Source organism: Pongo pygmaeus, chromosome 3 (genome assembly GCF_028885625.2).
Source record: "Pongo pygmaeus isolate AG05252 chromosome 3, NHGRI_mPonPyg2-v2.0_pri, whole genome shotgun sequence".
In the NCBI taxonomy this organism is placed as follows: domain Eukaryota; kingdom Metazoa; phylum Chordata; class Mammalia; order Primates; family Hominidae; genus Pongo; species Pongo pygmaeus.
The window spans coordinates 1,362,129-1,377,838 of record NC_072376.2 but is presented as its reverse complement, the minus strand read 5'-3'; the positions used below and the strand labels follow the sequence as shown (position 1 = coordinate 1,377,838).

Here is a 15,710-nt window from a genome sequence, read left to right as displayed (position 1 = left end):
GTAGCCAATGGCTCACCCCAGCCCAGGAGGCGCAGGCGCAAAGACGCGGCTGAGGTCTGCGCGGTGACGTAGGCGCGCTCCCGGCGAGGGCGGGGCAGCCTGCCGGGGTGTGGGGAGGGGGACGCATGAGAAAAAAAGAGGCGGGAGGGCGCAGAAAGTCCTTAAAGGTGCCGCATGTGCGGACACCGGGGGCGGGGCCGGCCGGGAAACTGAGGCCGAAAGGAAGTTCCGGTCTGGGCCTCAACGCCACGCCCGCCCGGGGGCTCGCGGCCAGGTCCCTTCCCCTGCAGAGGGCCGGTGAGGACCGCCCAGACGGGAGGGCGCGGGTCCCCGCCCCCGAGCTCGCCCCGCGCAGGGCGCCCTGAACCCCGCGGCCCCTCCCCGCTCCGGCCTCGGGAAGGGAACCCCTGGGCGGGCTCGGGGGTCTTCGGGGCCCACCTCGGCGCCAGACACACAGCAGGTACCCCTGGGCCCGGGCTGGCCCTGGGCGGAATGAGGAGCAGAGGCGCCGTCCGTCCTGCCGCCGAGGTCCGCAGCCTGGAACGCAGGGGAGTGCGAGGCCGGCTGCGGACGGACGGACCTGGAGATCGGGCTTGGGAAACCGTGGCTTCGGAGGAACGCGGTGTGGACCCCACTCGCGGGGCGCCCGGCACAGGCCACGCAGAGCAGACGCCCGACTGGGCTCCCGGGGCTGGGTGCAGGGCGGGGGCCGCCGGCGGCGGGCCGGGGTTTCTTTTTCGGGGGGATGGGCGTGCCCTTGCATTACAGTGGTGGTAGCTCACAACTCTGTTAATCGTGTTGTTACAGGGTGGGTTTTACGATGTTTGAGTTATATCTCAGTAAAGCAATTATTTTAAAAAGGAAAAGAAGAGGGACTCCCTGCGCCGCCCGTCTCTGCAGCACCAGCTTATGTCCCTGGGCGTCAGTGGCTCCCAGCTCCTAGCTTGCAGCCAGCCCCGAGCCGCTCCTCCGCCTCACCCCTTCCTCACCCGGCCTCTTGCTTCACTGAGCAAGCTGCAGCCAGACCCTCCCTCAGCGCCCCTTGCCCTATGCACCCAATTCCCGGCCTGTGGCTTCCTCCAAGGCACCCATCCAGCAGTTTCCCTCTGTCTTCTACAGCGTGGTTTTTGTTGTTGTTAGTAGTTCTCATTAGTATAAAAGGGTGCCGTTTCTTCCATACTAACAAAACCCTCTCTTTATCCAACTTCTCTTACCAGTTGCTAAGTCCAGTCTCCTTTACACTGCCCCAGGGTGTCCTCTCAGCCCTCAGGCTCAACAGCACAGCCAAGCTGCCCGTCCACTGCCCTCTGTATCCGCTGATGGCCCTGCAGCCTTTTTTTTTTTTTTTTTGAGACAAAGTCTCGCTTTGTCACCCAGGCTGGAGTGCAGTGGCACGATTGCGGTTCACTGCAGCCTCCGCCTCCCGGGTTCTCCTGCCTCAGCCTCCCGAGTAGCTGGGATTACAGGCGCCCGCCACCACACCCAGCTCATTTTTGAATTTTTAGTAGAGACGGGGTTTCACCATGTTGGTCAGGCTGGTCTCGAACTCCTGACTTCAGGTGATCCGCCCACCTCGGCCTCCCAAAGTGCTGAGATTACAGGCGTGAGCCACCGTGCCTGGCCTGTCCTGCATCCTTCTGTTCCCTTGGACCAATTACCTGACTCACTTGGGCTTCTCTCTTCCTCTCACTCCACGCCCATTTGGTTTGCAAATCCTGACAGCCCTACCTTCAGAACACATCCAGATCTGAGCACGTCCCACTGCCTCATTGCCACTGCCAATTCCTGGCCACCCCTGCAGCGGGTCACTGCCGTCACCTTGTCTTTCACTTGCACCTGGTACCCCTAGACCATCATGCAGCAACCAGAGGGACCTTTGCAAGTCTAAGGTCGGATCACAGGATTCCTCCACACAAAATCCTCCGACGGCTCCTATCCCGGGGCAAAGCAAAACCGGTCGTGGCCTGTGTTTGCCGCCCCCTACATCCCACGGTTGACTTCTCCAGCCTGCTCTTGCTGCCACACTGGGCCTCCGGGGAGCAGATCCCTCTGCCGGGAAGCTTCTGCCAGTATCCACAGAGCTCCTTGCCTCCTTCCAGCCACTGCTCATGTCTCACCCTGAGCAAGCACTTCTGCACCCTCTCGCTTCCCAGGCTCAACACCCCCCATCCGTTTTCTGAACCTGCCCTGCTTGTTCCCAGGGCGCTTCTGGCCTTGTGTCATACAGACTTACTGTCTTACTAGCTGATTTGCTTTTTCTCTTCACTCCTAAAACATACAGTCCCTGAAAATAGGGATCTTTGCTTTGTTTCATGAAGCCAGACACAAAGTAGGTGCTCAATATTTGTTGAATGCTGGATAAGATTAGAAAGCCAAGATAAATCATGATGAGAATTAGACGATATTTTTGTTTGTTTTTGTTTGAGACAGAGTCTTGCTCTGTCGCCCAGGCTGGAGTGCAGTGGTGTGATCTCGGCTCACTGCAACCTCTGCCTCCCAGGTTCAAATGATTCTCGTGTCTCAGCCTCCCAAATAGCTGGGATTACAGGCGCCCACCACCACGCCCAGCTAATAATTGTATTTTTAGTAGAGACAGGGTTTCACCATATTGGCCAGGCTGGTCTCAAACTCCTGGCCTCAAGTGATCTGCCCACCTCAGCCTCCCAAAGTGTTGGGATTACAGGCGTGAGCCACTGCGCCCAGCCAAGAATTAGAAGATACTTCTAAAAGATATTTTAAAAGAACCAACGGAAACTTAGAGATGATAAAACCCAAGCAGGATAAACAAAGAAAACCACCCAAGGCACATCTTAAATTGCAGAAAACTAATGACAAATCTTAGAAGCAGTCAGATTAAACAAGGCGTATGGGATTTCTTGTCCCCTCCTCCCCCTCCACCAAAAAAACAAGCCAGAAGAAAATGGAACATCTTTAAGGTGGTAAAAGAAAAAATACTGTCAATCTAGAACTGTATATGCAGTAATATAGCCTTTAAAAACTGAGGTGATATAGAAGCATTTTCAGACAAAAGCTGCATGAACTATGACCAGCAGATTTGCAGTCCAGGAACTGTTATAGGATGCTCTTCAGATGAAAGGAAAATGATACCAGAGGCAAACTTTATAAAAGGAATGAAAAGTTCTGTAAATACTTTTTTTTTTTGAGACGGAGTTTCACTCTTGTCACCCAAGCTGGAGTGCAATGGTGTGATCTTGGCTCACCGCAACCTCTGCCCCCTGGGTTGAAGCGATTCTCCTGCCTCAGCCTCCCAAGTAGCTGGGATTACAGGCACGTGCCACCACGCCTGGCTAATTTGTGTATTTTTAGTAGAGACAGGGTTTCACCATGTTGGTCAGGCTGGTCTCGAACTCCTGACCTCATGATCTGCCTCCTGGAAGTGGCAATACCTTCAATGAGAGAAGGATCTAAATCTGCAGGAAGATATACCATATTCGTGGGTTGAGGACTCAATATTGTTACGATTTGTAAGTCCAACATGGACTGCATTGTGGCCCCGCCTACCAAATTCCTATGTCGAAGTCCTAACCTGCAATGTGACTTTATTTGGAGATGAGGCCTTTAAAGAGGTGAACGTTAAATGAGATTCTAGGGATGAACCAGAGATTCACCTGATAGGACTGATGTCCTCGTAAGATGAAGAGACTCCTGAGATGTGTGTGCACAGGAGGGAGTCCACCACGAGAGGACACAGTGAGAAGGGGGCCGTCTGCAAGCCGGGAAGAGAGGCCTCACTGGGAGCCAACCCTGCCAGCATCTCCTCTAGAACCGTGAAGAAGTAAACCCGCTAGTCCATGGTATTCTGTTACGGCAGCCTAGCAAACTAATACCGTCCCCAAATAGGGATGATAGGTTCACTGAAGTTCAGTGACAATCCCAGCACACTTTTTACAGTGTTCAGCAGACAATGATGAGTTGATTCTACAACGTATGTGGAAATGCAACAGACCTAGAACCACCGAGACCATTTTGAAAAAGCAGAACTGGAGGACTCATCATACTCCCTGGTTTCAAGATTTGCCTTAAAACTGCAATAATTAAGATAATGTGTTAGGACAAGGATAGACCTAAAGGCCAATTTAACAGAAGATAGTGTCCAGAAATAAACCCCAACTTACACAGCCAGGCATTTTTTTTTTAATGGAGCCAACATTATTCAACGGGATAAGAAAGGTCTTTTTAACAAATGGTGTTACAACAATAGAGTAAACATATGGGATAGTGGGGAATCATCCTTGGGCTTTTCCTTACACAACACACACAAGTTAGAGATGTGTTACGGACTTAAAAGCCGAAACTGAATCTTCTGGAAGATATATTATTGCAGCCCTGGAATAGGCAGATTTTTTTTTAGAACATAGAAAAGCATTAGCCACAAAAGAAAGAATAAATTGAAGTGCACTAAAACTTAAAAAATCTGCTGATCAAATGACAGTTAATAAAGTATGCATACACATATCCCTCAAAGGATTTGTATGTGAGGAATTCCTACAAATCAATAAGATAATGCAATTTAAAATGAGCAATAGACAAATATATAAATTACAATCAGCGCATCAGGAGGTCAAGATCAGACATCAGAGAAAACCAAGGGAAAATCACACTGTGGCCCCAGTGCATACCCACCTGAATGACTAACCTGACAACACCAAGTGTTGGCAACAATGTGGGGCCACTGGAATCCTCACACTGCTGCTGGAGTGTAAAACGCTACCACCAACTTTGGATAAATCTTTGGCAGTTGTGGTACAGTTAAACATATAGTTAAACACACCATGACTCAGTTCATTCTACTTCCAGAGAATTACTTCCCAAAGAAATGAAAATGTCTGCAAGAAGACTGGCACACAAATGTTCATAAGAGGTTTACTCATCATAGCCCCAAATAGGGAACAACCCAGATGTCCATCAAGAGAATGGAATACAGGCCAGGCGCAGTGGCTCACACCTGTAATCCCAGCACTTTGGGAGGCTAAGGCAGGCAGATCATGAGGTCAGGAGATCGAGACCATCCTGGCCAACATGGTGAAACCCCGTCCCTACTAAAAATACAAAAATTAGCTGGGCATGGTGGTGTGCACTTGTAATCCCAGCTACTCGAGAGGCTGAGGCAGGAGAATCGCTTGAACTCAACAGGCAGAGATTGCTGTGAGCCAAGATTGCGCCACCACACTCCAGTCTGGTGTACACTGTGGTCTGTGCACACATGGATTACTATCACTCCACTCAGCAACACCTAAGGACTGAACTGCTGACATGTGCAACAGGCATGAACCTCACAAGCGTCTGCAGAGTGAAACAAGCCAGACCTACCAGTGTCCATACTCCACCATCTGACACCTACGGAGGCACAGCTCACCTACGGTGACAAAAATTAGAGCAATGATTGTGTGTAGGGGTTGTGGATAACTCAGAAGGTACAAGGGGTCCCTTTCTGGGGCCACAGGGACGTTGCATACCTGGGCTTCAGTGGTGGTCACATGGAGGTACATTTATTAAGACTCATTGAGTAGCTTTTACTTGTATGTGCATTTTGGTGTACGTAATTTTTACCTCAATTGAGAAAGAGTACAGCGAGATAACACAACCAACAAAACATCTCACATTCAAGACTCCCAGTGCCACTCGCTGGTGTGGATGTGGAGCAGATGGGCAGAAGTGGGTGCAACCCCTTTAGCAAACCATCGTCTGCTGAGTGGACACATGACCCAGCAATGGCACTCCTGTGCATCTCCCCACAAAAGAATGATGTGTCCAGCAAGTGTCATCTCCCAGAGTGTTCACGGCAGCTTTACCTGGACACCGCCTGATGTCCACCAGCGTGAGAGGGGCCAGGCCGCTGTGCTTGTTCTGCCTGGAGAGCACAGGACTGTAACCAGGCAAGACTTTGCCGTGCCAGGGCTGAGCCGCCGAGTAACGCTAAGCCATGGACCCAGGCCATGTGGCTCTGTGTTCGAGGAGCTCAGGGCCGGGGTGCGCCACTCCGATGATGACTGACCAGGATATTGACCCAGCAAGGCCAGGGGCTGGGAACAGTCTGTTTGGTGGTTACATGCATGTTACACAGAAATTCGTTATGTGAACTTAGAATGTGTGTGCTCCAGTATGTTCTACTCGAGTTAAAAAGGAAAGAACAGGACGCAAAGCAAGGAAAGCCCCTGCATGTGACGACGGTGGAGCCCGGGGCGGCTGCGTGGCGGTGGGGCCGCAGGGTCTGCTTCGGCCAAGGGCTGACCTGGGCACGGGCACTCCAAAGAAGAGCACGTGGGAATGTGGTGGGTTCCAGCTGGGCACTGTGGAGGGGCCAGGGCAGCCACCATGGGGTAAGAGATGGGCTAAAGGGCACCAGGCTGGCCACGGGAGCTGGGATGGGGCGCTGGAGAAAACAGGGGTGGGCGGTCGGGGGAAGGGCCAGTCGCCACAGCCCGCAGGCCTCCTCAGCCCAACCCTAGACTCAGCCCAAGCCGCAGGCCTAGGTTTGCTGGAGGCTGCAGCCTGAGCCCCCACCCCTAACAGACAACGGCCTGCGGGTCCCAGGAACCGGTGTCTGAGTCACCCAGCTGCAAGCTGGAGCCTCAAGACACTGGGGCCATCATGCCTCAGGGCAGCGCCCGAGAGGAGGACTGCGGTGCAGGCAGGAGTGGCCTCCAGCCGGCTTCTCAACTCCCTGTGGCTGTGGTACCAGAAGCTACGCGTATGCCCGCCATGCTGCCCGGGCCCCGGGGGGGAGCAGAACACAACCTCGTTGTTAGAAACGCACGGCAGCCTCGGCTCACACACAAATGAGAAATAGAAAACCATTTTATTCGCATGGTTTACATTTACAGTTTATTAGCTAGTCAACATCAACATGCAAAAATAAGCACTAACTACAAACCTCTACGATACGGTTCTCTGTCAACTACGGTGGTTCATTTGTTTTGAAAAGTCATCAGTACTTCTTTCAACTGAACGATTAATTTCTGTAATGGATAGTAATTAGACTCTACAGTTGTGGAACCATCCGGCAAGGCCTCTGCAGAAACTTGGTCCCGTGGATTTCCACGTTATACATTCTCGAAGCAGGAAGTAAGGCGGCACACAGAGGGTGTGATATTGAAACTACGCACGTACGAACACAGCCCCGCGATGTGATATCGAAACTACGCACGTACGAACACAGTCCCGCGGACACGGCCCGCGAGGCAGGCGGGTGTCCTCGAAGCCGGCCCGACGGTGGCGGCGCCAGGCGTTTTGGCAGCAGCTCTCGAATGAAGCCATAAGTGTCCCTCGTGGCGCGGCATCACGGGTCACTGCAGGTCAGTCCAGTGCCGCTGCCACCTTCCCCGGCCGGGCCAGGGCCAACAGAAAGCGGTGAAGGACCAGCCCGTTCTCCAAGTCTCATCGTTCACAGAAGGAAAGAAACTGAAAACACAGGGAAATCACGGACTCCTATATTTTAAACGTTCTAAAGTTTCCCTCGGTGTTTAGGTCAGTCTTTAAAGAAAAGTTTCCTTCGCAAGTTGAAAGTACTTTTCCGAAGCATCAAATGGTTGACGTGTTACAAAATCCTACCAATCAAAATGTTTTCAAGTACAAACTTATTAAACCTTATTTTCTCTCTTCCTAAGAGTATTTATCATTGCTCACTGATCTTTGGTCGCAAGAAACAGAAACGCCGTGGCAGGCTGGAGCGAGGGACAGGAGGAAGGCGTGGCCTCCCCGCCCGCCGCAGCCCGTCCCCAAGGCGTGCGCTTCACGACATGGGGCCTACATGATGTACACCTTCTCGGCCTGTGAGAAGTGGAAGACTTCTTTGGTTCTCGGGCAAACGACTTTATCATCTTGACGGATAGAAAGCAGAGACTGAAAAATAAAAGCGGGAATGCATTAAGGCAAGCGAATACAACGTAAACACGGATTTCCACGGAAAATCCCCACAATGAACCACCAGGGAATCACTCATCCTCTCAGGCAAAGTTCTTTCCCGAAGACACACCTGCCAAAGAAATCCTGGGGCCACCTTGCCTGTCCTTCTCACCCCTTCATCCATTTCGAATGAAGCTAAGGCAGGGTGGGGTGAGAGGACAGCTCTGTCCCAGTGGCGACGCGTGCCAGCCTGGCCCCCCTGCCCTGCCCGCCCCACACAGCCCTGTCCCAATGACGATGCGTGCCAGCCTGGCCCCCCTGCCCTGTCCCCCTCACATTGTAGCCGTAGACGTAGCCGTTGGGCAGCATCATGGGCGGGTTGTTCTCGTTCATCACGTCGCCAGAAATCTTGCAGACCAGGCGGGAGTTGGCACAGTGGGCCATGGGCAGGGGCTGCGCCAGCTTGTTCAGGGAGCGGCTGCACACAGGGCAGTCAGGGCTCTTGGAGCTGCCATCCTCCTTGTAGCACTGTCTGAGCATCGGGTCAAGGAAGGGTTGGGGGCCACCCAGGGCAAGCCCAACCCCCTGTGGCCACTCTACCCTGGGCTGCGTGCCCTTCTGGCTATGTAGGCACCATGCTGACTACACGGGGCTGTCTTTCGAGGCAAAGCAAGTGCTGCATTCGACAGCTAAAAAGCCCCACTGAGGCCTGGGCGGAGACAAGAAGCCTGCGCCTTCTCGCCCCGGCCTCCTGCACCAGGACCACAGGCACACAGCGGCTCCGTCGCCCACCACCCTCTCCCCGGCCATGCAGCCTCTCCAGGCAGGACAAGAGCCACCACGCAGCAGGGATGTTCTGCTGGCACCTAGGAACAGGCAGTGGACAAGCACGCCAGCCCTCCCCGTCAGAGTTCCACAAAGAGGGGACAAGGGAGGGGGCCTGAGTCTCATTCATACCCCAGCACAGCCGGGTACCAGCAGCAATCCCGAAACACTGACTGCCCTCTGGGCCTGAGTCAGGTCACATGAAAGACATTCACAGACGGGGACACTCAGTTGCAGGAGGACAGTCAGTCACTGGTGGGGACAGAGTCAGTCACAGGCAGGGGCAGAGTCAGTAAGAGGCTGAGTCAGTCACAGGCAGGGGCCGATTCAGTCACAGGCAGAGACAGAGTCAGTCACAGGCAGGAACTCAGTGAGTAGCAGGTGGGACAGAGTCAGTCACAGGTGGGATAGAGTCAGTCACAGGCAAGGTTCTTGGTAATCACATGGGAAAACTATTCCGAATGGTAATCTCCCAGCTGCCCAGAACACATCAAAATCGGGCTTTTAGATCAATGCCCATGGCGGCATCTGAGATGATGAGAGGAAGCGCGCCACTTCCCAGAGGGAAGGCTGCACGACGCATCCGAGGCCCCTCAACACGGCCCCACCCCGACCATCTAGACACTGCGCAAGTGCAGCACACGGGAGTCCGGGGCTGTCTGTGGTGGGGGCTGTCTGTGGTGGTGGGGGCTGTCTGTGGTGGAGGCTGTCTGTGGTGGTGGAGGCTGTCTGTGGTGGTGGAGGCTGTCTGTGGTGGGGGCTGTCTGTGGTGGGGGCTGTCTGTGGTGGTGGAGGCTGTCTGTGGTGGGGGCTGTCTGTGGTGGTGGAGGCTGTCTGTGGTGGTGGAGGCTGTCTGTGGTGGGGGCTGTCTGTGGTGGGGGCTGTCTGTGGTGGTGGAGGCTGTGTGTGGTGGGGGCTGTCTGTGGTGGAGGCTGTCTGTGGTGGTGGAGGCTGTCTGTGGTGGGGGCTGTCTGTGGTGGTGGAGGCTGTCTGTGGTGGGGGCTGTCTGTGGTGGTGGAGGCTGTGTGTGGTGGGGGCTGTCTGTGGTGGAGGCTGTCTGTGGTGGTGGAGGCTGTCTGTGGTGGGGGCTGTCTGTGGTGGTGGAGGCTGTCTGTGGTGGGGGCTGTCTGTGGTGGTGGGGGCTGTCTGTGGTGGTGGAGGCTGTCTGTGGTGGTGGAGGCTGTCTGTGGTGGGGGCTGTCTGTGGTGGTGGGGGCTGTCTGTGGTGGTGGGGGCTGTCTGTGGTGGTGGAGGCTGTCTGTGGTGGGGGCTGTCTGTGGTGGTGGGGGCTGTCTGTGGTGGGGGCTGTCTGTGGTGGTGGAGGCTGTCTGTGGTGGAGGCTGTCTGTGGTGGTGGAGGCTGTCTGTGGTGGTGGAGGCTGTCTGTGGTGGGGGCTGTCTGTGGTGGGGGCTGTCTGTGGTGGTGGAGGCTGTGTGTGGTGGGGGCTGTCTGTGGTGGAGGCTGTCTGTGGTGGTGGAGGCTGTCTGTGGTGGGGGCTGTCTGTGGTGGGGGCTGTCTGTGGTGGTGGAGGCTGTCTGTGGTGGGGGCTGTCTGTGGTGGAGGCTGTCTGTGGTGGTGGAGGCTGTCTGTGGTGGGGGCTGTCTGTGGTGGGGGCTGTCTGTGGTGGTGGGGGCTGTCTGTGGTGGGGGAGGCTGTCTGTGGTGGGGGCTGTCTGTGGTGGGGGCTGTCTGTGGTGGTGGAGGCTGTCTGTGGTGGGGGCTGTCTGTGGTGGGGGCTGTGTGTGGTGGTGGAGGCTGTGTGTGGTGGGGGCTGTCTGTGGTGGAGGCTGTCTGTGGTGGTGGAGGCTGTCTGTGGTGGGGGCTGTCTGTGGTGGGGGCTGTCTGTGGTGGTGGGGGCTGTCTGTGGTGGGGGAGGCTGTCTGTGGTGGGGGCTGTCCGTGGTGGTGGAGGCTGTCTGTGGTGGGGGCTGTCTGTGGTGGTGGAGGCTGTCTGTGGTGGTGGGGGCTGTCTGTGGTGGTGGGGGCTGTCTGTGGTGGGGGAGGCTGTCTGTGGTGGGGGCTGTCCGTGGTGGTGGGGGCTGTCCGTGGTGGGGGCTGTCCGTGGTGGTGGGGGCTGTCCGTGGTGGTGGGGGCTGTCCGTGGTGGTGGGGGCTGCCCGTGGTGGGGGAGGCTGTCCGTGGTGGGGGAGGCTGTCCGTGGTGGGGGAGGCTGTCCGTGGTGGGGGAGGCTGTCCGTGGTGGTGGGGGCTGTCCGTGGTGGTGGGGGCTGTCCGTGGTGGTGGGGGCTGTCCGTGGTGGTGGGGGCTGTCCGTGGTGGTGGGGGCTGTCCGTGGTGGTGGGGGCTGTCCGTGGTGGTGGGGGCTGTCCGTGATGGGGGCTGTCCGTGGTGGAGGCTGTCCGTGATGGGGGCTGTCCGTGATGGGGGCTATCCGTGGTGGGGGCTGTCCGTGGTGGGGGCTGTCTGTGGTGGGAGGACTAGAGTGGTAAGGTGCAGGGTCAGCGTGTTAAAATGTGACCAAAGACGCGAACCCCAGGCCAAACCGCACTGCGCACAGGAGGCAGGATACGGTGTCTTGATGGCTGAGAGGCCGGCCTGCAGCGTGAGGGTGAACACAGAGTTGTTTCCCAGCTGGTGTAGTCGGTAGTTGTCGTACCGGAACTGCTGGATCAGCATCCGCCACCGTGCAGGGTCCAGGAGGTCCTGGAAGACAGAGGGCAGAGGGTGCTGGGGATGCTCCCAGAGAAGCTCCTGGGGCAGCTTAAAAATGTGGACCATGGTGAGGCAGGTGCCATCGGCCCCCAGCCATCCCCCAATGACCCACACACTTTGCACTAAGGGTCAGCGCAAAGCATAACTCCCTCAAGTGTTGACTGATACACACAATGGGATGAGTGCTGACCTAACTCTGATTTCAACACACTGCAGGATGAGTGCTGACTTAACTCTGATTTTGACATGCTATAGGGCCAGTGCTGACTTAACTCTCTGATTTCAACACGCTACGGGATGAGTGCTGACTTAACTCTGATTTCGACATGCTATAGGGCCAGTGCTGACTTCACTCTCTGATTTCAACACGCTACGGGATGAGTGCTGACTTAACTCTGATTTCGACATGCTATAGGGCCAGTGCTGACTTAACTCTCTGATTTCAACATGCTACAGGATGAGTGCTGACTTAACTCTGATTTCAACACACTGCAGGATGAGTGCTGACTTAACTCTGATTTCGACATGCTATAGGGCCAGTGCTGACTTAACTCTCTGATTTCAACATGCTGCGGGATGAATGCTGACTTAACTCTCTGATTTCAACAGACTGCGAGGCCAGTATGGACTTAACTCTCTGATTTCAACATGCTGTGGGACAAGTGCAGACCTAACTCTGATTTCAACACACTGTGGGGTGAGTGCTGACTTAACTCTGATTTTAACATGCTGTGGAGTGAGTGCTGACTTAACTCTGATTTCAACATGCTATGGGGCCAGTGCTGACTTAACTCTGATTTCAACACGCTGCAGGATGAGTGCTGACTTAACTCTGATTTCAACACACTGTGGGGTGAGTGCTGACTTAACTCTGATTTTAACATGCTGTGGGGTGAGTGCTGACTTAACTCTGATTTCAACATGCTGTGGGACGAGTACTGACTTAACTCTCTGATTTCAACATGCTGTGGGACGAGTACTGACTTAACTCTCTGATTTCAACATGCTGACGGGTGAGTGCTGACTTAACTCTGATTTCAATATGCTGTGGGGTGAGTGCTGACTTGTCTGATTTCAAAATACTGTGGGGCCAGAGCTGACTTAACGCTCTGATTTCAACACCTGCAGGACAAGGGCTGACTTAACTCTGATTTCAACACTCTGCGGGCGAGTGCTGGAACTCTCTGATTTCAACATGCTGCAAGGCCAGTGCTGATCTAACTCCCGGATTTCAACACGCTGCAGGATGAGTGCTGACTTAACTCTGATTTCAACATGCTGCGGGATGAGTGCTGACTTAACTCTGTGATTTCAACACGCCGTGGGGCCAGTGCTGACTTAACTCTGATTTCAACAAGCCACAGGGCTGGTGCTTACTTAACTCTGCTACACTCACTTATGAATCAACTCGAATGATCTGGAATGTGTGGATCCTGTGCACTGTGACAAAAAATAGACTCACACAGCTGGAAGGACAGCTCAGTGCAGAGTGCACCTCAGAGCATTAGGCGTAAAAACTCTTACTTCAGAGAAATCATGTATGAAATGGAAAACAGCCAGTCCATGTTAGGTTAAAGCATCACAGAACAGAAAATTAAACCTGATTAATGTCTGTCCCTAAATAACGTCAGGTTTAGACTTAAGAGAGAGAGCGTGTGTGAGCACAGGAGAGAAACACCTTCGCATCAACCCAGAAAGGCCACTCAGCCTCTAGCTTGGGGGGAGACGGCCACACCTGGAGGGAGGGGAGGTGGCCATCAGGGGATGTCACCCATCAGTCTCTGTAAGCTTCTCAGTCTCAGTTTAGGGTAAACACCACACTTAACTCCCACATTTTTAAAGGCTGTTTTTAATCTCATTTTTGTCTAAAAATCAAAGTCTACAAGGGAGGCAGCCCACAGTCCAGAAGGTCCTCACTGAGAAGGAACAGGACTGGTTGCCTCTGGGCCTCTGATGGCGTCTGCCATTCTCTGAACAAAACACTTCCTCCTGTTTCTTGCCTGACCCATGGCAACGGGGCCCATGTTCCTGCCACGAGACACGGTTTTGCCCCCTGAATCTGGCAACAGATGAGCCTTGGGGCTGGCACTGCCTGCCTCCCTCTTCACCACACTGCAGGGCTGCGTCCGGTGAGAGGTGCACGCTCCACCCGGCCTAGGCCCAAAGTCTCAGCCCCCTGTATGGGTCAGCCTTTCTTGCATTTCTAACAAAATCCTCCCCAGAGCAAGCGAGAGAAACAAGGTGCCAACTCACAATCTGGGAAGCTTAGACTTCACCCCTGAAGATCCTCGTGACCTAATGATGATTTATTATGAGATGTCCCAAACGCCTGAGATCCAGGAGATTTCAGGCTGAGAAAGCTTCCAGCAGCTTTCAGAAGGCAGCAGGTTTGGGTCTGCCCAGGGCTTTGCAGTCCCTACAGGGTGGCAGGTGGGGCTGCTGGGAAACACCCCCGCCTCTGACGGAGACCGGCGCCAGGCTCCGAGAACAAACTGTCAACTCCAGGAGGTTTTATCTGCTTCCCCCTTTTCCAGGAACTGAAACTGTTCCCAACGTGATGAGCGCAGGGGTGAGCACACGGGCACGGGGTGGATGCAGGGGTGGGCAAGGGTACAGAGTGGAGCCACTCACCCAGGAGCAGCCAGCTGCTGGGTTGGGGCCAGGTCTGAGCACAGGGTGCCTGGTTAGTGATGGCAGAACCCCCACCCCCTACCCCAGTGACCGCGGAGACTCGGAGGCTCCAATATTTGCAGATAAAATACAAAGCGTCAGCAAGAGAAAGAACCACAGAAGACGGTGCAGCCTAACTCCTGACTCAGGGGCTGCAAAGAAAGGAGAACCAGGGAAACAGGCAAGGAAGCTGGGCCCCGGCTGAACGCTCCAGGCTGAAAGGCTTCCTGAACCTTTCTCATTCAATTGCTTTTCTTTTTTTTGGAGACAGGGTCCCACTCTGTCACCCCAGCTGGAGTGCAGTGGCACAATCTCGGCTCACTGCAGCCTCAACCTTCTGGGCTCAAGTGATCCTCCCACCTCAGCCTCCTGGGTAGCTGGACTATAGGCAGGTGCTACTATGCCCAGCTAATTTTCAAAAAATTTTTTTTGTAGAGATGGGATCTCACTATGTTCCCCAGGCTGGTCTCAAACCCCTGGGCTCAAGCAATCCTCCCACCTCAGCCCCCCAAAGTGCTGAGATTCAAGGAGTGAGCCACCACACACAGCCCTGATTCAAATTTCTTATGAGCAAAATGGGAGTCAAACAAGAAAAGCTTGTCTTGGTAGGCTGGACAGGCTGTGTGGCTGGGATGGGGCCCTCACGTCCTGCCCCATGTGTGGAAGCAGCTACAGACCAGAGACACACCCTGGATCCCCGACCCCAGGGACGCACGCCCTACCTTGTACGGGGAGATGTGCGTGTCGGGTGGGAAGGCCAGCATGCCCATGGCCTGGCGCACCTCATCCAGCTGGCTCCCTTCTGCTTGGCTGAAGTGCTTTCTTGCATGTCTAAAAAACAACATTTTGGCACATTTAAGTTTGCATTTTAATTTTAATTTTTAGAGACAGGGTCTCACTCTGTCACCCAGGCTGGAGTGCAGTGGCACAGTCACAGCTCACTGCAGCCTCGAACTCCCGGGCTCAGGCGATCCTCCAGAGAAGCTGAGACCGCAGATGTGCGGCACCACACCTAGCTAATGTAAAAAACATCTTGTTAGAGACAGATTCTCGCTGTGTTGGCCAGGCTGGTCTCCAACTCCTGGGCTCAAGCCATCTTCCTGCCCCGGCCTCCCAAAGTGCTGGGAATATAGGCATGAGCCGCTGCACCCGGCTTGCATTTTTAAGTTGAAAAATCTGAGCTAACAGCTTTTATGTCAGAGTCTAGGTACAAAGTAATCGCCTCACTCCAAGCCAACCTGCTGGGTGGGGCTGGGATGGCGGGAGGTGCGGCTCACCAGAGGCTGAAGAGCAGCTACCAGACACTCCTTCCTCCAGGGGACAGGGCACCCAAGCCACACACACAACCTACGGAAAACACCAGAACTGCAAATGGCACCTGCCCCCGAGGCCTCTCCAAAGCGATTCTGGTTTACAAGGAACCCAAACCCTGAGGATTCCCACTCCCCCTGGATGCTCGCCCCCGTGGACCCCGTGGCCCCAGCGGACCAAGAACGTGTAGTCTTCTCAACTGCAGTCCTTGCTGTTCGGCAGTGACGCCCAGCACAACCTTCCAAAGAACAACAGCCTCCCTCAGCCCACCGGCTGGACTCCCTGCAGATCCGGCCCAGCCATTTCAGCCCTAAGCGTGCCACACACCATATGCAGCCACGATCTTTCCTGAGCCAACTCTGCGGGATGCA

The 15,710-nt window shown here is 54.7% G+C and overlaps 1 protein-coding gene and 1 long non-coding RNA gene across 9 annotated transcripts in view; one reads left to right on the top strand and one right to left on the bottom strand.

Annotated features, from left to right (window-relative positions):
• Positions 1-117: 117 nt before the first annotated feature.
• Positions 118-12,978, top strand: LOC134739397 (uncharacterized). 3 transcript variants are annotated; one of them, XR_010125995.1, is made up of 3 exons: positions 118-297; positions 11,968-12,055; positions 12,487-12,978. It is a non-coding gene; the product is annotated as an uncharacterized LOC134739397 (long non-coding RNA). The 3 variants fall into 3 exon arrangements; XR_010125993.1 differs by having other exon boundaries at positions 131-460; XR_010125994.1 differs by having other exon boundaries at positions 11,968-12,978.
• MAEA (macrophage erythroblast attacher, E3 ubiquitin ligase) overlaps positions 6,802-15,710 on the bottom strand; it is a 51,070-nt gene continuing 42,161 nt past the window's right edge. For 4 of the 6 annotated variants that reach the window (XM_063663462.1, XM_063663463.1, XM_063663465.1 and 1 more), the window contains 3 exons: positions 14,751-14,859; positions 11,216-11,349; positions 6,802-8,398 (listed from right to left, as the gene is read on the bottom strand). In XM_063663462.1, coding sequence (XP_063519532.1) covers positions 8,062-8,398; positions 11,216-11,349; positions 14,751-14,859 — 580 coding nt within the window. In that variant the 3' untranslated portion in view covers positions 6,802-8,061. The remainder of the gene's footprint in view (positions 8,399-11,215; positions 11,350-14,750; positions 14,860-15,710) is intronic. The other 2 variants (XM_054484491.2, XM_054484493.1) reach the window with 1 other exon arrangement.